The 22,245-nt window shown below is 42.8% G+C and overlaps 1 protein-coding gene across 2 annotated transcripts in view; it reads left to right on the top strand.

Annotated features, from left to right (window-relative positions):
- The window catches only part of LOC122798724 (gastrula zinc finger protein XlCGF26.1-like), a 135,609-nt gene that overhangs the window by 68,133 nt on the left and 45,231 nt on the right, over positions 1-22,245 (top strand). For both annotated transcript variants that reach the window (XM_044067822.1, XM_044067823.1), the window contains exon 3: positions 7,662-7,784. In XM_044067822.1, the coding sequence (XP_043923757.1) occupies positions 7,662-7,784 (123 nt within the window). The remainder of the gene's footprint in view (positions 1-7,661; positions 7,785-22,245) is intronic.

The following is a 22,245-nucleotide window of genomic DNA, read 5'->3' on the forward strand; positions in this document are numbered from 1 at the left end:
GTAGGGTTTTAGTAGAATCTAGAACAGAAGCTGCCATTAAAAAAGGAATAGTTAGTAGAGCATAAAAAATATTGCATGATAACTATAAGAATCAATCAGAAGAGGTTAGGAAAGATTAGGAAGAGAGATCAGAGAGACAATTGGGGATATATATATATTTCACAAATATGCAACAAAGTCTAGACGTAGGGTTTTAGTAGAATCTAGAACAGAAGCTGCCATTAAAAAAGGAATAATTAGTAGAGCATAAAAAATATTGCATGATAACTATAAGAATCAATCAGAAGAGGTTAGGAAAGATTAGGAAGAGAGATCAGAGAGACAATTGGGGATATATATATATTTCTCAAATATGCAACAAAGTCTAGACGATTTAGGATCTTTGCTTGGAAGTGTTTACATCAGTATTTTTATACCCCAAGTAGATGCCAAACAGTTTTTCCTCAGATAGATAGCAAATGTTGAAGGTGTGATGGGGAAGAAAGAGGTAACTGGGAACATATTTTCTGGAAGTGTAATGAGTTGGTAGACTTTAAAGATTCCCTCCAGACTGCTCTGCCAGAGATACTGGGTGAACAGACTGGTTTAACTAAGGAGATGATTTTTTCTGCTATGGTACAGAATCATAATTGCCTAAACATAGTAAAGGCTTACTGAGTCTAATTTTATAGTAGCTGCCAAAAAAGAAATTACTAGAAAATGGAAATCAAAGTTTAAACCAGCTGTACTAGAAGCAGTGAATATAGTAACAGAGGTAAAACAACTGGAATTGGCTTCATTAGAAAAAGGGTAGGGGCAATCTGCATAGGAAAAATGGGAATTCTGGGAACAATATATGCAGAGGAGGAACAAGATTTAAAACAAGGTAAGATCTGAATGAGCTATGTAATGCTTAACTGACCATGACTGGATAGATTATAAGTGATGTGTAATGTTTGCAAATACAGTTGTATTAACATGGTCTGTAATGCATAATGTTTGCAACTGAAATTATGACACTATAGTTTGATATCATTTATATATTTATTTATATAAATGTAACATTGCCTATGTCATACATGATAATTTAATAAAGATGTTTCTTGTTTACAAAAACAATACATTATCCACCCCTAGAATGTCTTTTTAGGCAGTGCCAACGTAAAACGTCTGCATAGTAAATTTTACTCAAGATAACTAAAGGTATTACTGGTGAATGCTGGGAGTCTCCAACAAGACGTTCCACGGAAGTGCTCTTAACCCTTGAGAATGTTGACATCTGCGCAGTTAGTGAGACATGGTTTAAAGTTTCAGAAGGCACCCCAGGCAGTACAAGGTTGTAATGCCTTCCACAAATTTACACCAGCCACCCCACAAGAAGGGACAAGAGGTGGAAGTGAATCAATCTACATAAAAAGTAAGCACACCTCAAGATCGGTCAAACAACATGATACACTTGAGCTACTCCATGTACAACTAACCTTAAGTAAAGTCCCATACAATGTCCTTCTTAGCTGTAGGTTCCGTCTATGACACAGGATAATCATACCACATACTTGAATGTACTGGAGTCGTTTACCATTCGGCTCAACACCATATTTATGAGGATTTCAACTGTCCCACCATAAATAGGGATACATACAAGCCATTAACATGCAGGCTTAAAGATTCCTGGATTTTGTCAATGCAAACACTTTGGAACTGCAAGTCCGCATACCTACAAGGGGTGCAAATGTCCTGGATCTAGAGCTCACAAATATGAGAGAATGTTGCACCCCCCCCCCCCCCCCACAAATGTAATATCCTCACTTGTCAAATCAGATCACAAAGCAGTCATCCTTGAAATAAATATAAAGCCTGAACTCCCAGCAAACCCCGGAACCTTTAAGATCTTTTCCAAGGCTAACTACCCCCCTCTTAAGTGATGGCATAGCTAAATTACAAGCTCTTCAAACTCCAAGAACAATGTGGCCTATGTGGAAGTGTTTACGGAAACCCTGTACAAGCATGTAAATAAATGCTTAAAAACAGCAGTACCAAACCAAAATAAACTTAGAACAAACTCCAGAAACAACCCCCCATTGGTGGACTTCCAGTATAAATAGGTTGTACAAGAAAAAGAAAATCCTTTTTCCAAAATAGGAAGGGCTTTGCTCAAAAGGCTAATAGACAAGAGGCAGACAGTGGCAATGCCCAAATTAATATACCCCTGTCACTCGTCCAGTCAGGATAAAACAGACAAACAGTTGTGGGTTCGGTTCAGACAGCTTTATTACATACAAACACATTAAGATTGAGGTTTAGTAACTTAAACTAAGATAAACTTATAAACAGACTAACTACTGCACTCATACAAGTTAACACTCTGGCTGTTCACTGAAAATGGCACTGCCGCCTGTACGTGCTCACTATTTTTGCTCATGTGCCCTCACTTTGAAATGCTTTTTAAAGACACAACACGCACTCTGTTCTACACCCCCCACATAACCTTTAGAATCTCCCTAATTAACATAACCTCTCCTAATAAATACCCATGACACATAGGGTTAGGCAGCTAAGCTTATATAGGCCTAGGTGGCCATTAGCTAAGTATACACCTATGGATCTATGAAAATTACCTCAGCAGTCTCTACAAGCAACTCAGGGGACTAATCAAGTCCAACAAAGCTAACTTCAAGGCAGAAATAGCCTCCCAGGCTAAGGAAAACCATAACGCATTTTTTGAGATATGTGTATGCAACTTTAAGGGGAACACCCAACAGTGTGCTGAATTAATAGTAAATGTAACTCCCTATACCAAACCAGAAGATGTAGCAAATTTGATGGCTGATAAATTTAATTCCAATTGCACCCTCTATCATTCCCAATTATCTTCCAGGAAGTGCCCTCTACCATTTCTCTCCAACTATTACAAACAAACAGGTCCTCACTGCACTCTCCAAAGCTAAAATCACTGCATTGATGGGTCCTAATAAATCCCAGGATGCCTCCTAAATAGCCTGAAACAAATTTTGTCAGGCCAACTAGAATCTATATTTGACCACAGCCTCCAGACAAGCTTTAATCCTAGGAAATGGAGGACTGGAACGATCATTCCTCTACACAAAGGGTAACTATCAACAGACCCAGGAAACTACATATCCATATATTTGACTAGTTTTATTTCAAGGCCATGAAAAGAATTATCATGGATCTGATAAACAAGGACATAGGAAATCTTCAAACTCTGGACCATTCCCAGTTTGGTTTTGCCTAGGGCTGGTCATGCCTACTAAGCCTGGTGGACTTCACCAAGGTCACTAGAGCCATGACTAGGGCAAAATGGTGTAGATGCCTACCTTGACTTGGTAGAAGACATTTGACACAATACCTCAGTCAAGTATTTTAGACAAACTCACATATTTAAGCATAAATCCCTATGACACCCGATGGATAGCTAAAGAACTCAAGGATAGGACACATGAAGTTAGGGTGGGAGAATCCAACTCCACCAAGAGGCTTGTTACTTGTGGTGTCCCACAGGGCTTGGTACTTGGGCCTCTGTTGTTCGGAATATACTTCTCTGAAGTTAAGGTAAATGTTGTGAGCCTTTGGCTAACCAGATTTGCTGATGACTACATCTTTGGGTATTCAGTGATTGCACCCAGCTTGCAGATATCTTCCAGGTAAGTTTGACACAGACAAATAACTGGTGCCAGGGCCATGGCATAAAATGCAATGAAAAAATGCATAATTAAGCCCTTTGGGAAGTTGACCACCCCTGAAATTACAGCGTTTGTAACACTCCCCTAAGAGGAGTGTTACTACCCATTCTCTGGAACAGACTCTCCATCCATGTAGAGTGGAGTTCCTCCCTGATCTAATTCAGGTATAACTTGGGCAGTTGGATGGGAAACATGAAATTCATCCCTGGTTTGGCACCTATTCTCTAATGGACACAGGCAGCCTGTAAATTGTTCATCTCCAGGACTCCAGCTTTTAAATATTTTATCTCCCAACCCCCTGCTTAACACTTAGCAAATGTACCAGAACTTATCAGAGATTTGGGCTGCATGTTTAGGCTTATAAAGGCCATTGTGGTCATTAGGTTCATAGGTGTGTACTAGGCTATGAACCCATAAGAGTAGACACAGTGGAAAGAGACCTGGGAACGCAGATTGACACTAGCATGAACTTTGATCACCATGTGTCCATACTGGTGAGAAAAACCACAGCTTGTAAGTTGGAGCTTGGCATTCAGATCCAAGGAGATCATAGTCCCACTACTTTAAGCCCTCGTTAGACCAATAATCAAGTACAATGTACCCTTCGGAGTGTACATGACCAAGCATTTTCAACAGCTGGAGTGGCTACAGAGGTTCCCCACTAAAAAATACAGGGTGTAAATATAATGTCCTGTGCAGACTGCCTCAAAGCCCCCTCCCTGTACATGGTCTCCTACAGACTACTGTGAGAAGATCAATGCTTAACTTACAAAGCATTCTCCAGTCCGGTCCTAATGGATCTGCTACACATTCACAAAACAAACAACACTAGAAGTACTAATTTAAGGATCTAAACATAGTCTGTGACATAAACAAATCATATCTGAGGAGCAGGTTTGTGTCTCAGACATACCCCTTCTCTGTAATGTACTCTCCATTCATGTGAATCAGAACTGCTCCCTAAGCCTATTCAGATGCAGCTGAGACCAATAGATGAGGAAATGCAAATTCACCCTTGGCTTGTTACCTGTATCCCTTATGGATATGGGATGCTTGTAGATGTCGTAAGGCACGGGTATATACCAAAGCCGTTCTAGTCCTTGGGCATTGATAATTGGGAAGAATATGGGCATGAATGGCTAAGCTTAAAAGTTCTAGGTGCATTAACCTAGGAACTTCTATGATGCTATGGTCCTGTTACCCTGTTGTAGTCATACTGGTCAGGTGAAAGATTCTTTAGAGCCGTTGTGATGTCGACAACTCACCATATCCTTTTCCAGACTTGTGAGTACAGAGTTGGTGCATCTAACTGCTAAGATATTTTTATTTATACAATGGTTTGGATTAGTAGATTTTGAAGTGAAACGTCTCTTGGTAATTTGTTTCTGTAGGTAAGCAAGAAAAAGATGAAGCACTGGATTTTTTATGAGACCTAGTTGTCTTAGTTCTAGAAGGACTTGGTAATTGGTTTTTAGAGCTTCAGCATAATGCATTTTAATATGGTTATGTGTAATTGCTGGTGAGAGTGTGTGTGTAAAGGTGTGTACAGGTCACAGATCCTGCATTTAGATGAGAGAGAGGACACCAGTTTATTTAAATATATTTATATTTCTCACAATTATTTGTGTTGATTATTAGTTTATTGTCTGTGAACAAAAGGCAATTCCTGCCATAAGGAAATTAAGAGCTAAGCAGCTGAGAACAGACGGGAAAGAAACAGACTAACTTTCCTTTTTATCCACTGAAGAATTTAGCTTCAAGCACATGAAACAAGGTTTATGTAGCAAAAATGTTGCTTTATGGAAGGGTATGACTAAATCATTTAATTGTAGGGTACACAGACTAGCACAGAACAGCTATGTGTAATTGAATGAGAAGGTCTGTGGAGGAGAGTACAGACAATGCTATTAAAAGGAGTAGGAAATAAGACAGAATACAGTTCATAGGTTAGTACTAGGCTAACTGCCCTTTTGGGCCATTTGAAACCTAGCCAGTAACCCCATGTGAGAATCAAACCCTACACCTTGTGTTTTTAAGGTAAACACCTTAACCATTATGTCATCCTCCCTTGTGGGGTGGGTGAAGCTGGCACTGCCCAGCACAAACTAAAGGCACTTATTGAGTAAGGTGGCAGCTGTGAAGGTCCGAGCAGTGAAAGGCAGCTGTGTCCTGCTAGGAGGGGTAGATAGTAATCAAGGGATAGCTTGTGGCCGTTTGTGTAACTACATGCAACTACAGACAACTGAGGACACAGATAGCAGCTGACCAAAGAATGCCCACAAACAGGTGGGGATAAGAACACAGATGTCAGTGAAGTCACCTGTGTCAGTAGAATGCATGCTACAACCTACCTGTGAACAGCAAGCCTTGCAAACATGGGCAGTTTTATAATAACACCAAAACTGCTGAAAAACATAAAGAACACACACTATCCAATAGCAAACTGCACTCCCGTAAAGGTTCCAAAGCAGTCGGCAGCACAGAAATGGCCCAGTTCTCACAGTCAGCAGCACAGAAATGGCTTGATTCTCACAGTCTGCAGTACAGAAACGGCCATATTCTCTCAGTCAGCAGCACAGAAATGGCCATATTCTCTCAGTCAGCAGCACAGAAACAGCCCAGTTCTCGTAGTCAACAGCACAAAAACAGCCCGGTTCTCGCAGTCAGCAGCAAAGAAATTGCCTGGTTCTCGCAGTCAGCAGCAAAGAAATGGCCTGGTTCTCGCAGTCAGCAGCACAGAAATGGCCTGGTTCTCGCAGTCAGCAGCACAGAAATGGCCTGGTTCTCACAGTCAGCAGCACAGAAATGGCCTGGTTCTCACAGTCAGCAGCACAGAAATGGCCCTGTTCTCACAGTCAGCAGCACAAAAATCGCCTGGTTCTCACAGTCAGCAGCACAGGAATGGCCTGGTTCTCACAGTCAGCAGCACAGAAATGGTCCGGTTCTCACAGTCAGCAGCACAGAAATCGCCTGGTTCTCCCAGTCAGCAGCACAGGAATGGCCTGGTTCTCACAGTCAGCAGCAAAGAAATGGCCAGGTTCTCTCTCCTTTGCACGTGGGGTATGCACGGCCCGAACATACCAAATAAACCACAATTGGCCAGCATAATGTGAACCAAGGCAAAAATAAAAAACTCGAAAAGAGTTAAATCAAATACATGACTTTTATTTTCAAACTGGTTTCAGCTAAACCACCTTCTTCAGTGAAAGAGTCTATGTATTCTGTAAAGTAGCAAAACAGAAATCACTTACGCCAGATCTTGTTGAGCTTGGGATCCGAAGCGTACAACTTGATGTGTAGAAGCTCATATAAAATGTTCTATATAACCTAGTTGGGTAACCATCTGAAATGTTGGCATCCACAGAAGCAAGTCATGGAACACAGAGACTGAATACCCAAAAAACAAACTTACAGATACTAAGTCTGAGATGGCTATTTCTTGGAATATTCCCTTTTCTGTGAGGCATGGTGATCTTAGAATTGGTATTTAAAAGTTGAGGGGGGTGGGTGACTTCCACCACATCAGGGGTGAAGGGAGGGCTTGCCCCTCCAAAAAAAGAAGTTAAAAACAGAAGAGCGATCGTTGAGATTTGTTCTTCATTTTGGTCTTTTTTTTTTGGCTTGTTGGAACTCAGCTTGTCAAGTGCCAGCATTTCAACAGGGAGCCTTTTCTTGCCCTGTATGCAGTTTATTTCTAGTGTGTTTATACCACCCTCATATAGCGATCTGACTTGTACTGTTGCTGTATGTTTGTAAGTTTGTCTTATTCACATTTAGTTTTTCTAGATGAATCATTACCTCACAATCCTATAATTCCATTTTCTTAGTTAAGGGAATATATAATGACTTAAATGTCTGGCCTGCTGTTGTGTTATTATCTTAATGTTTGTATAGATGAACAAAGATGAAATCACTGCAGTAATTCCACTGAGTATATTTTAGCCATATAACTTATCTATTTTTTTTTTTGTTACTCAGGATATGATATACCAGTAGAACAACTGCTATCATATATTGAGAAACCTGGTGAACTTCCATTTCATGTGAAGGTAGAAGATATGACGATGCTTCAGACAGATCTTCCTGAAGTCCCACTAAGCAGTAAGTAAATACTTGCCTAAAAAATTAATTTGGCTTCCCAAGTTATATATGAGAAGAATCTGTGGTTAAACTATTGACAGTATTCATAGTGCCAGGTTGCATGAATGTGTAAGGTGAATGTGAGAACCACGGCACTATATGGCTGTGTAAGTGTAAGAACTGCAAACAAACAGCACTGGTACTTGAAATTCCAAGGCCTACAAGGAGGGGTCTATATTAGATTCTCAAAAGCCAACAATGTCGAATCTGACATTGTCGGCATGAGAATAGCGAAAGTGCAGAACATCGAACGGGTAAATGGAAATCTCCATAAGGGAAGATTTCCATTTACTTCAATGTAATGCGGTCTCGGATTTGGTATATTTAAGTAGGGGGTGTGAGGGGTGCAGGGGGGCTTGCACCCCTGCCTACACCCTTTAGATTTTCTTTTTTTTTTTTTTGTTTTAATTTATTTTTAGGAACATTCGAAGTTTTAACAGTTAGATCACTACAGGTCGACCTTTAGTGATTCGAACTGTTAAACATTTGATGTTCTAATATAGACCGTACAAGGGAGTGCCCAGTACAAATTTTGCAGAACTGAATCTGACTAAATTGAGCTAGGAAGAATGCAAACATGTGAAATAGGGACACATCTGTATGCATGCTACACGTTTGTAACTTTATGAATGCTTTTGTATATTTTTGGCAGATTTATTTATTTATTTTATTTATTTTAACATTATTTTACCAGGATAAATACAACTGGACACAAAGTGCCCGTTTTCAGTGGAGTCCTGGGGAGAAAAGTTCCAAGGAAGTTAAGAGTGCATACATGGCTTAGATAACAATAAAAAACTGGTACACAAGGTAACGGAAACAAAGAGGTACAAGAACAATTTTGTAAAACAATAAGATACTCAAACAATAAAATACTCGTGTAGAACCCCTATTTGCAATATTTACAACAAAAAAAAAAATACATATTAGGTGAGTATATCAGGTGAGAATATAGTGTATGCAATGGAGGCATACAGTGGGTGACTTATATGGAGTAGTGGGTCTTCAAGGGGGGTCTTTGCAGTTACAAAGAGGATTAGCATAGAGGTGTGAATTAAGAAGGCCCTTGAAGGTGCTTGTGTGACTTTGTAGCCTGAGTTCAGGTGGGAGGGTGTTCCATACTTTAGCAACATCATAAGAGAATAGGGCCTCCCCAGCACTGTTATTGCATGGGTTGGTTTCAATCAGGTTTTTGGATGGTTAGTAAGATGAGAACTTTCAAAGAAAGTTTGTACTGACTCTGTGTGAGCATCACAGGCTAGCAGGATATCAAAACTTTTACAGGCTTTGACTACAGTGTGAAGACATCCTTATATGGATATCCTGTTTTGACCGTTATGCGTTAAGAAAGAAAGATGATAGAAAAGTTAGAAAAATGGGGAGAGAGAGAGAGAGTGAGAGCTAGGATAAGGAAGTACATAAAGAAGTCATTAAGAGGGTTGTGGTGAAAGACGTTGAAGAAGAATAGGTATTGTTTTGTGGGAATAAGCACCTTTTTCCACTAGTGTATATATATATATATATATATATATATATATATATATATATATATATATATATAAGAGATGCTGGAGCCAGGAGCGGCCTTATGTCAACTGGTGCCCTAGGCAAAAGGGCTCCATGGCGCCCCTCACCACACCACCCGGTGCCCCCATTCTGGTCTACCTACACCAAATAAATACTGGAAAGCACCCCTATTAGAGCAGCGCCCTAGGCAACTGCCTAGATGGCCTAAGCCTAAGGCCGGCTATGGCTGGAGCTAGAAGAACTGCAGAAGGTGTAGGAGGAGATAGAGATGGGGAAGAGTTAACATTACTGACGTTCACATAAAAGACAGACAAGACAGGAACACTAGGTTGAGCTCATATAGAAGGTGAAGAGACACAAAGCGGAGGTGATGACACCCCCACAGCCACTTCCACCCCATTCTGGAGAGCCTCATATTCTACCTTACCTTGATGTTCCTGGAAGGAGTGATCCTGATGGCATAGGAGATGTGGCCACTAGTGGTTTGGTGGTCAGAGACAACGGGAACAGCAAGCTCTGCACCAAATGAAAGAGACATTGGTATGAATTCCACCACCTCTCCACTGACCCCTCCATGCTGGCCTCTATTAGGTTTGTAGGACCTAATAAGCTGATGATCTATGAGGATCTTAAAAAATGAAACTTACATTCCTATTTATTTCTAGCCATTATATTTTGTGTATGAATAACCCGTGTTTTGGGACATTTACTTATGTCCTCTCTCTGTGAATCACATCAGTGCTAAACCACTGCTGAATTGATGTTTTTTCCATCTGATCTTCCAAATTATATTTGTATTCAGTAAGAGAAGCACTTTGCTTTATATGGAGTGGAAGATGGTTCCACAGTTGTAGTATTCTCTGTGGCACATACCTGTCTTAACCAGTATGATCTATGAATGGTGCAAAACAGAATGAGATTCCAGGTGATCACATTACTATTGGACTTGCAAATGTGTAATAGATCTGACAGGATGGGATCCCATGAGATTCTGTTCATGAGGTAGAGGTCACTTCTTAGTAGCCTGTATGATACCAAGAAGAGGGACAAGGCTCTGAGTCAGTCTGCATAGTTTGTATGATTTAGACCCTTGATTTTTTTTGTGAGAAACCACTGTGGTGATTCCAGTTGTGACAAGTGTTTGGGCAGGTACATATTAACAGGGACATTGTATTCAATGATTGGCCTAATGAGAGCTAAGTGCAGTCATAGGTTCATAGGCTGGTACTAGGCTCAGCCCTAGGGCCTATACAAGCCTAACCATAACAATTCCCTGGATATTTCTTCCCACAATATTTACTTCCCTGGACCCTTGTCTAGCTGGGAATGATTACATCCCTGGACCAGGACACTATACCTTTTGGTAACAGCTGTGCAATGAAAAAGGACTTCCTTACATTAGTGGATACATGGTGCTCAGAGAATAGCTTGTTGCTGGCTTAGGTACCCAGATTCCTGACTACATTATCAATTTTCAGGGGGTGTTGTCAGTGTGATATTACATGGGAGGTTATGCTTGCTGAAGGATGTTATTATTGCATCTGTTGATGTTTGGTTTTGGCACCAGAAATCTATTTGGAAAAGGCCCTGTTGAAGGAACTTGGTGTCCTATGGGAAATTTATGATGGCATCAACTTAAATTCATCTGCAACCCTGGTCAGCCATAAACCTTTCACATTTGTTTTGACCTCAGAGTAGTAATTGCCAAAGAGGAGATGCCCAAGGACTGAAGCCTGGGTACACTGCTAATAGCAGGTCATTTGGAGGATGTAAAGCTACAAAACCTAATCTCTTGGGTTCTGTTTGTGACCCAATTTGTGATCCAATAAATTACCTAGGGATTTACGTTTAAGAGTTTACCCACAATACCAGAGTATGGGATGATGTTGAATGCTGTCGATATGTGGTGGTTGCTGATTTTCCCTTGTCCATTGCCTCCTTAACCTTCTTTGTTTGAGAGTTTGTAGTTTGCCTACGTCATTATTTATTAATTCAGTAATGATCCTCATCATAGTCATACAGATAAGGCTGGTCAGGCTTATGGGTCTGTAATTACCTGGGTCCATTGATGCCCTACCATTGTGCAGGGGTATGACTCTTGCTGTCCTCCATTTATTGAGCACAAAGTCTGTTTGGAAGGTGGCATTAAATAGCCTCCAAAGTGGTCTGACAAGTGCTGTTTTCGGTAGACCAGTCTGCAGCCCATTATGTTATCTGACCCCATTGAACTAGTGATCTTGTCCTTGAGGTGTAGATGCAGGTATATGATCTGGGAGTATAAGAGGGTAGAGGAGGGTGATATTAGAGCTAAATTTGTCTGCTAGTTATAGGTTATGTCTTCTGGGTACGAATATGTGATGGATTATGCTGTTAGTTCTTCGCAGTGCTGGGGATTGTTTCAGATGTGTCCAACATTGTTAAACAAGGTGTTGTGGTTATCTTTCAGCTGGGTAGCTAGTTTTACCTCATATCTGGTCTTGGTTGATTTAATCATGGTTCAGAGTTCCTTGTTTAGTTTAGCAAGTGTGTTTTATCATCTCTAGAGTTAAATGTAATTTTTGAGTGCAGTGAGCTTTTTCATAGGTTCATAGGTTCATAGGTTCATACTAGGCTATCTGCCCGAGGGCATTTATAAGCCTAGCCCATAGTTTTGTGGCTTACGCCACCCCTTTAGTTTGGAGAAACTATGCCCATTATTTTGCTGTGCCTCTGTCGAGCAGTGACACTGAGGTAACCCCTGGGGTGTATCTGCGATCTCCCATCCATTGGTCAAGATTCCTCTTGAACAAGGCCAGCGAGGTGCTCTGCCTCACATAAACCGGGATTTTGTTCCACAGCATAGGGAGTCTTTGGGTGATGAATCTATCCCTCCAGCACGTCCTATTAATAACCGTGTCGAGGTTTAAGTCTCCGCCCTTGTGGCTCTGAGGGATCTAGATTTTTGAGATGAAGCATGTTCATCAAATCTGGGTTTGACATGGCCTTGTATGTCAGGCATAGGTCACCTCTGAGCAAGCGGTAAGCAACTGAATATAACTGGAGTTCTTTCAGTCGGGCAGCATAAGACAGATTGAGACCCTTTATCCTTTTGGTGAGGAACTTTTGTGGCCTCTCCAGCTGCTGCAAGTGTCGGGTCAGATACATTCTGAATGGGGCATTGTACTCGATCATTGGTCTGATGAGTGATGAGTATAGGCAGACTATGACTTCCCTTGATCTAGATGTGAATCCCTTCATGATAAGGTGGGCAATGTAGAAGGTCTTCCTAACTACTTTAGCAATATGAGTGTCGAATGAAAGGCTACTGTCAACCTGGGTTCCCAGGTCCCTAATAACTTCTGTGTTCAGGGGATTGCCACCTATATGGTAGCTAGGGGTAACCTTATTTTTCCCGAAGGGTATGACTATGCATTTCTTGGCATTTAACTTTAGGCCATGGCTCTGGCACCAGTTATCCGTTTCTGTGAGACCCTTCTGAAGGATATCTGTGTCGGATGTGTTTTCAACTACGGCGCCCACTTTGCAGTCATCTGCAAACATTGTCAGCCATAACCCTCCTGTGTTTGCTTGTACTTCAGAAAAGTAGATGCCAAACAAGAGTGGGCCCAGGACTGAGCCCTGTGGGACACCACTTGTGACAGGCTTTGAGTCTGACATGGCGCCAGCAACTCTGACCCTGTGGGTTCTGTCACTCAGCCAGTTTGCAACCCATCTTGTAATGTATGGGTTTACATTTAAGTTGATGAGTTTTTCAATGATACCAGAGTGAGGTATTGTATCAAAAGCCTTGGCCAGGTCTAGGTAGGCTGTATGGACTGCCTTTCCCTCAATGGCCTTGGTGACTGTTTCGAAAAAGTCAACCAAGTTTAGAAGGCATGATCTGCCTTTGACAAAGCCAAACTGGGTTGGATCCAAAGTCTGCAAGTTCCCTATGTCTTTATTTATGAGATCCATTATGATCCTCTCCATGGCTTTGCAGATAAGGCTTGTCAAGCTAATGGGACGGTAATTTCCAGGGTCGGTGGAGGCACCGCCTTTGTGGAGTGGGACCACAGTCGCTGTGCGCCACTCACTGGAGTGCGTATCCAGAGGTGAGACTAAGATTAAACAGCTGTCCTAACTGTGGGTTTAATTCCTCGTTGAGTTCATGGAGCACACAGCCGGGGACACCATCAGGTCCCATGGATGCTGTGTTCTTTGCCTTGGAGAGAGCAATTCTCACCTGGGCGTTAGAGATGTTTGGGGGCTACAATCATTTGGTATAGATATCTCTCCTTTAGGGGAGGGGAGAAGTTTGCACTGAACCTTTCAGACAGTATGTTGGCAATGTCTGTAGGATCAGTAATCTTCACATCATTTTGAACTAATTCTGAGCATATCTGGGAGTTTCCTCCTAGGTTTCTGACATAGCTAAAGAATGCCTTATGGTTGTCTTTAGAGTCCTTAGCTATTTTTTCTCAAAATTAGCTTTGGATGATTTTATGAGAGCTCTTAGCTTTTTACTTATAGTGATCAGCGGTGTCTTACCTTTTAAGGATTTTGCTCTATCTTGTAGTAGCTTTCTCCTTTTGTTGTAGAGTTTGTTTATGGCTGGGGTCCACCAGACTGGACACTTGCCTTTGGTACAAAAGTCTTTGTTTTGCTTGGGATTGCCTGATCCATGCAGCCCTGCAGGTGCTGGTAGAAGGCATTTGTAAGTGATTCAGCGGTTTGAGTAATGTTAACCGCCGGCTCAGGGGCCTTAAAGGAGACCACACTAGTCTTTAGAAGTGTGAAGTCGGCTTTCGAGAAGTTCTTTACTGTGGTCTTTTTCATTTCGGGTGGGGGCGGGATGAGGACCTCCAGCGAGATTAGTTTGTGATCAGATCTCACCAGTGAGGGTATACTTCGGCGTTGAACATTGTGCTCCCATGTTCGTGATGATGAGATCAAGTATGTTTTCTCCTCTTGTGGGGATGGTGACTAGTTGTTCCATGGCATTTGAGTTTATGAATTCCAGGAACTTTTTGGCTAGAGTGTTTGGGCTTGAGTAGTGTTCCCAGTCTATATTAGGGTAGTTGAAGTCACCTAGTTTGATGGTGTTCGGAGATACATTTATCCCCTCCAGTGTTTTCAGGAAGGCCATATGAGGTTCCTGAGTTTGGGTGGCCTGTAACATGCTACAAATTGCAGAGCAGTCTTGCCTATGGTTAATTGCACATGGATGGTTTCCGATGCATCGTGTGATGCCACCAATCTTGAGGTGTGGGTGTCCTTGATGAATATGGATACCCCTCCTCCTTTCTTGGTATTGTCCAGGTTTTGGGGCGGAGCATGATATGAGGTAAAACCTGATAGTGCTGGGGTGCTCTCAGGAGCCTTGAACCAGGTTTCTGTCACAGCGCAGACATCGATGTTCTCCATACTGAGAAGGGCCTCGGTCGTGCATCTTGAGGTTGAGACTTCTGGCATTGAGCAGCATTACCCTTAGTTTTTTTCCTTTGTTTTGTTCTAGGGTGGTAGGTTTAGAATTTGAGCCTTGCCTAAAAAAGGCACTATGGGGGTGGCAAGAGCCTTTGCCAAAATCCGGAATCCCAGGGGTGACAAGTGCAAGCCGTCCCTTAAGCAGCGTGGCTTGTCCAGCATGTCATCCCAGGCAGACAGACATTGGATCCCCTTTGAATGACACCAGAGTTTAAGCCAATTGTTAAAGCTGATCATCTTATCTCTGTATTGTGGCATCATTCTTGGTGAAGGTAGGATACTGCTCAAGGTCAGGGTCATACCTGCTTGGGCTACATAATCAGAGAGCTCCTCTATGTCTCTTTTCATGTAGTCCAAGGAGGTACGTCTCAGGTCGTTAACACCAGCGTGGACAATGATTGAGTCGTACTTGTACCTGCTGTTGAGAGACCTGAGTGCATGCGTTATGTGGCGGATTCTAGCACCTGACAGACAGCTTACTGTGACCTTCTCCTTTTTCTTTTATTATACAATCTGTTTATATTTGGGTTCCACCATAGGGGTTTATTCTTAAATTTTGTGTTGTATTTACATTAGAGGGGAAGAGCTGTATCTGTGCAGCTATTTAGATGTGCATAGAATTTGGCTGCAGTGGTTTCTGCATATACACCGAGGTTATCCAGTTTGGGGGATTTTGAATTCAAATTTAGTAGTGTAACGTTAGCATGATCTCTGAATATCAAGGTTTTGAGAGATATTTCCTGCTTCAGTCTTGTGTGGAATGTGACAAATTTACATTCAGACAATAGAGGAAATGACAGCTGGTGGGGAGTAAAGTTGATCCATGTTGGGAAGGATAAAGTCCAAGATTTTATAATCTCTGTTTGTGGTATAGACTAACTAGTCCAGAGAGTTTGTATTGATAAAGTCCAGAAAATTCTGGGCCTGCATTTTTGAGAATGTGTAAGTCTCCCCAGTTGGAGAAATCAATATAACATCAATCTTTTTTTTCCCGTCAGATCCCAAAGCAGTGTTTCAGCATGTCTGTCAGTCCGCACCAGACAGAAATCTTCTAAAGCTAAGTACCCCGTTGGAGAAATATTTTTCTTGTTTTAACTCATGTCAGATAAGCTTAATAATGGTCTCCACTGTGGTAACAGATATGGAGTCACTCAGCAGACCTCAGCTTCTGATAAATGATCTTTTACCAGCGACGTTTCTTTGAGGCGACAGCCTGCATTGGTTGTGCTTTACAAAGATACCGGCATCAGGATGGCAGACATTCTAGGCCCAAGGCTAAAGCTACTTTCCAAGAAGGGCTCTACCTCAGGCCTTATGCCTAGGCCTGCTGGCCCTCACCTATCTTGTTACTACCAAAACCTGGTCAAGTTAGAGAGGACCTCATCTCCTTAGTCAGAGCTAGGCATCAATCCCCTTTGGAGTCTTCCTCAGGCAGAAAAAGAGAGATCCTTCCCCTGATGTATTCTCTGAACCTTCTGATTCAGATAAGGATTCTGACAAGGAGGGCTCTGTCTTTGAGGAGGGACCCTTCCTTACTTCCTTTGAAGATTCATATTCTGAAGAGAATTTGCCTTTAGCCTCACCTCCTGTAGACATCACATTTGGGGAAACAATCCATGCCATGAGGGAACCTTTCCTATGGGAGGCACAGTAGGGTTAGGAAGTTCCTTGACCTCCCAGAACACAAACCTTTGGCTATTCCAAAATGTTTTAGGTAAAACGAAACAAAAGATTTTCTCTCTGGAAGGCTAGAACATCTGCAAGGAATTGTTGGACCTTTGTCATTCCAGCTCCCAGGTGGCTAGACACTCATTACACTGTGGCTATGATGCCATAGAGGCCTCTAGTTGAGCTTCTATATCTGGCTCTGTCATTAGTAGTAGGCATGCTTGGCTTAGGGAACAAATCCTTCCAGACCATGTCATATCCAAACTTCTACATGCACCTTGGATAACGCCTTCCTCTTTGGACCAAAGGCTGAGACTTTGCTAAAAAAGGTGGAAGTTAAAGCAAAATCTATGGAAACTGTCAAGAACTTCCTCCAAATTCAGCCTTCTAGGTTTAGTAAACATTTTCCCACTAAACACTGGTCGTTTTCTTCTCAATTAAAAGGCAGCCAGAGGAAGCCTCAGAGGGAAAGGCCTCAAAGGCAGCAGCGATCACAAAGGCCCAGGCAGTGTTCCTCTGGAACCCCCACGGATGGGAGTTCTAGGCCACAGGACCCTGGCAGAAAGAAGCAATGACTCTTCCTTTCCCCTACTTGTCTCCCCACCCTCTCCAGAAAAAGTAAGAGGAAGACTAGGAGGAAGGCTATCTCTGTTCAAAGAAAACTGGTCCCTCTTTACTTTAGACAAGTGGGTTCTGAAAGTTATCTCAGATGGCTAAAGGCTCACTTTCAAACAGCCATTAAGATACTTGGGTTACCCAGGTGTTCCATAAAATCAAAGAGCTGAGACCCTTTCTCAGATCCACATCTTGTGCTCACAGGGCTCAGTGGAACCAGTACCAGATCATCAAATAGGGAAAAGGTTCTACTCCAGGCTATTCCTGGTTCACAGAAAGGAAGGCTCTTGGTGACCTATCTTAGATCTGTCCACCCTCAATTAGTCACTGCTGGTACCAAAATTCAAAATGTTGACTCTTCAAAAGCTTCTTCCCATGATAATGATCACCTTAGACCTAAAACATGCTTACTTGCACATTCTTATAGAGGAATCTTGCAGAAGTTTTCTTCACTTCCGAGCAGGTACCATTCACTTTCAGTTCTCTGCACTGCCCTTTGGCTTGTCTATTGCTCCCTGTGTCTTGACAAAGTGTTTATCTCCTGTGATTGCCTTCTACAGAACCAGAGGGATCCAGATTTACCCCTATTTGGATGACTGCCTCATTCAAGCCACAGGTCAGTCAAAGCTCCTCAAGGATGTGGCCTCCACTCAGTCCCCCCTCACCTCTTTGGGGTTCACCATCAATTTTCACAAATCCAACACAGACCCATCCACCAGGATAGATTTCCAGGGGGCTCTTCTGGATTCCTTCCTTCAAAAGGCCTTTCTCCCTCCAGAACAGGTCTCCTTCCTGACTCAATACTTCCAAGACATTATCCAGAGGCAATCTCTCTCACCCAGGGAATTCCTCAGAGCATTAGGCTACATGGCATCTTGTATCCTCATGATCCCTCTGGCCAGGCTGCACATGAGGAAGCTCCATTTGTACCTCAAGAATCTGTGGTGTCAGCACTCACAGTCCCTGGAGACAGAAATGTCACTGATCCCTTGCCTCAAGTAGGAATTTGCATGGTGGATATAGGTATGTGGCCAGACCGTGGGTCTCCCCTTCAAGTTGATCCCCAGGGCCAAACTTTTAACTACAGGTGCTTCAGAGATGGCCTGGGGGGACTCATTTCCAACACCTTCAGTCCCAGGATAGATAACAAAATCAGTTCAGACACAAGCACATAAACTGGAAAGAACTGATGACAGTGCAAAAGGGCTTAGTGGCTTTCACAGATCAGTGGAAACCAGGGGTCCTGCTTGTTAAAACAGACAACACAACAGTTATGTGGTACATAAACAGACAAGGGACACCCACTCTTACCCCTTTTGTCGACTAGCAATGCAGGGCTGGGAGACAGCTCACTCTCTGGGGATATACCTCATGGCATTATACCTCCCAGGGACTCAAAACACTCTAACAGATCACCTCAGCAGGAATATAATTTGATCCCCACAAGTGGCATCTGCATCGGTAAACCTTTGTTAGCATAGTCCAGAAATGGGGATCCCCACACATAGACCTCTTTGCCACCAAAGAAAATGTCCAACTAAAAAAAGATTCTGTTCCAAGAACAAACTATCCACAGCCTGGTCAAGTTAGAGAGGACCTCATCTCCTTAGTCAGAGCTAGGCAGCAATCCCCTTTGGAGTCTTCCTCAGGCAGAAAAAGAGAGATCCTTCCCCTGATGTATTCTCTGAACCTTCTGATTCAGATAAGGATTCTGACAAGGAGGGTTCTGTCTTTGAGGAGGGACCCTTCCTTACTTCCTTTGAAGATTCATATTCTGAAGAGAATTTGCCTTCAGCCTCACCTCCTGTAGACATCACATTTGGGGAAACAATCCATGCCATGAGGGAACCTTTCCTATGGGAGGCACAGTAGGGTTAGGAAGTTCCTTGACCTCCCAGAACACAAACCTTTGGCTATTCCAAAATGTTTTAGGTAAAACAAAACAAAATATTTTCTCTCTGGAGGGCTAGAACATCTGTAAGAATTGTTGGACCTTTGTCATTCCAGCTCCCAGGTGGCTAGACACTGGCTATGATGCCATAGAGGCCTCTAGTTGAGCTTCTATATCTGGCTCTGTCATTAGTAGTAGGCATGCTTGGCTTGGGGAACAGATCCTTCCAGACCATGTCATATCCAAACATCTACATGCACCCTGGATAACGCCTTCCTCTTTGGACCAAAGGCTGAGACTTTGCTAAAAAAGGTGGAAGTTAAAGCAAAATCTATGGAAACTGTCAAGAACTTCCTCCAAATTCAGCCTTCTAGGTTTAGTAAAAATGTTCCCACTAAACACTGGTCGTTTTCTTCTCAATTAAAAGGCAGCCAGAGGAAGCCTCAGAGGGAAAGGCCTCAAAGGCAGCAGCGATCACAAAGGCCCAGGCAGTGTTCCTCTGGAACCCCCACGGATGGGAGTTCTAGGCCACAGGACCCTGGCAGAGGAGCAGCAATGACTCTTCCTTTCCCCATAGTCCAGAAATGGGGATCCCCACACATAGACCTCTTTGCCACCAAAGAAAATGTCCAACTAAAAAAAGATTCTGTTCCAAGAACAAACTATCCACAGCCTAGAGGACAGATGCTTTCTTCTGCCTTTAGAGCCATCTGTTGCATTATGCATTTGCTCCCCTTCCTCTTCTTCCAATGGCCTCCTAAAAATCTGGGAGAAAGGCCAGAGGGTCATCCTGATAGCCCCAGACTGGCTCAGGCAACACTGGTACCCTCTGCTACTGAATTTAACGAATGAAAACCCATGGCAGTTACCTCAGAGAGTGGACCTTCTGACTCGGGACATGGGGAGGTTTGTGCATCCCAGCCTACAGACTGTCAAACTCTTAGCTTGGATAATTCCACAAAATATTACTCTGAGCCCACCCTAAACAAGCAAGTCCAAGACATTCTCAAAGAGGCTAGAAGGCTTAGTACTAGGAAATCGTACCCGGCGAAGTGGAAAAGATTCTCCATTTGGTGTCAACAGCGAGGTTTCAATCCTAAATCAGCTAATGTCCCTGCAATTTTAGATTACTAGGCTACGCTGTTGGACAGAGGCATATCCTTTTCTTCTGTCAAGATTCACGCCTCTGCCATTTCATCCTACTTCCATACTCTTCCTCCTAGCTTTTCCCGCTCCATCATGAAACTGTTCCTTAGGAGAGTGGTCCACATCAGACCTCCCAGGTGACAACCCACACCTCCATGGGACCTCAATTTTGTTCTAGAAAAATTGGTGCTTACCCCCCCCCCCCTTTGAACTGGCAGCTTCTGCTGTTTGAAAATTCTTAACCTGGAATGGCTGATCTTTTACTTGCTATAACCTTAGCTAGGAGGGGCTCTGAGATACAAACTCTCATGGCATTGGAACCATTTCTCACATTCCAAGTAGACAGCTTATTACTCAGGACTAATCCATCTTTATGCGCAAGGTGTTCACAGATGTATCCCTGAATCAAGCCATACACCTGCCCACCTTCTTTCCCAAGCCTCAGAGCTGGGGGGAAGAGTCCTTCACTCCTTGGATGTCCACATACAGCTTTGCTGCTGTCTTGACAGAACTAAATCTTTCAGGAAGTCAGACCAACTCTTTGTGTCCTTTGCCATTGGATCTGAAGAGAAACCAGTCTCCAAACAGAATATCTCCAAGTGGATCTCCCACTGCATTTCTTTTTGCTACAGCCATCATGCCAAAAAGCCTCCTGAAACTGTAAGGACTCACTTCTCTAGGGACACTTCTATACCTCTACTGCCTTCCTGAAAGGGGTACCTACCAAAGACATTTTGGAAGCTGCTACCTGTTCATCTGTGCATACGTTTACCAAACACTACAACCAAGTCTGTAGCATGAGTCGCCACTGCCATCTTGCAGGGCATCCTCTCTTCTCCATAATATATCTTCCACCCTCATCTCAACTTTGGGAATCATTCCACAAGTCAGGACTGCAGTTCTGAAACACGAAGAACATAGTACAGTTGTATAGACTTAACATAAATATAGATGTTCAAGTGTATTCACTGTTGCAGTCTTCCTTCTCCCTTTGCCTACAGTAGTAGTCTGCTTCTATCCTCTTCACTAACCAGAGGACCCCCACCCGGTGTTTACCCTGGAAGCCCATTTTTCTGCCTTTGTCCCTTGCTTATGTTTCATCCTGGGGACTCCTACCTCTTAAGGGCCAAGAAAAAACTGATGTCATGGTGTAGGCTGGCTCCCTTTATACCCAAGCGTACTGACGTCGGGGTAGGACATCCGCCAGCCTTAGGAGGAGGGAGATTTTTACTCTAGTAGTTTGGCCAGCCAGGGGCTTCCACAGTAAGAAATCCCATGTCAGGACTGCAACAGTGATTACACTAACATTTACATTTATAGTAAGTGTACACAACTGCAATTTATGTATGGTATGATTGGGGTACTGAGAATCGTAAATTGGAAGTGGAGAAGTTCTAGGTCATTATCTTGTTTAATGACTCTGCAGATGAAATTTTTTAAGAATATGGAAACAACTCTGCCCTTAGTGCCTTCGTCAAAAGCAGTGACCTGAATCTGTGGTAAGCATTGCAACGTTCCAAAAATGGAGTGCTGTCCTCCATCTTGAAGCAGGTTTCCATAACAATGCATATATTGATGTATTCCAGGATAAGGAGTGCCTGTAAAGAATGGAGGTTTTTGTTTAGGCTCCTAGCATTGAGCAGCAGTGCCATTATGTTAATCTAGATACGGTTTTGTTATACTGGAAGCTTTAGAAGACTGATGTTGCCTAAAAAGGTACTTTGAGAGTAGGCACAGATGTATACAAAGTACTAAAGCCTTGGAGGGAGAGGAGCAGGCCTTCCTTGGCAATGCACTGGGGACAGCTTACCATCTCCCATGCAGATATATCCTGTACTTCCACTGAATGACACCAGAAGATAAACCGTTTGTTGAAGTCAGTAACCTTTTTTTGGTCTTGCGGTAGCATTCCTGGGGATGGCAGAATGCTGCTTAAGTCTCTGTTCATACTCACCTCAAACACATATTCCGAAATCCCCATCATGTTCTTCTTCATATGTTCCTGGGTGGTGCATCACAAGTCATTTACACCCACGTGCGCTACGCCTGTGTCATATTTGTATGTCTGGTGCAGAGACTTGAGTGCGTGTGTGATGTGGTAAATCTTGGTGA

This window comes from Protopterus annectens, chromosome 3.part1, assembly GCF_019279795.1.
Source record: "Protopterus annectens isolate FY-2018-M chromosome 3.part1, PAN1.0, whole genome shotgun sequence".
In the NCBI taxonomy this organism is placed as follows: Eukaryota; Metazoa; Chordata; order Ceratodontiformes; family Protopteridae; genus Protopterus; species Protopterus annectens.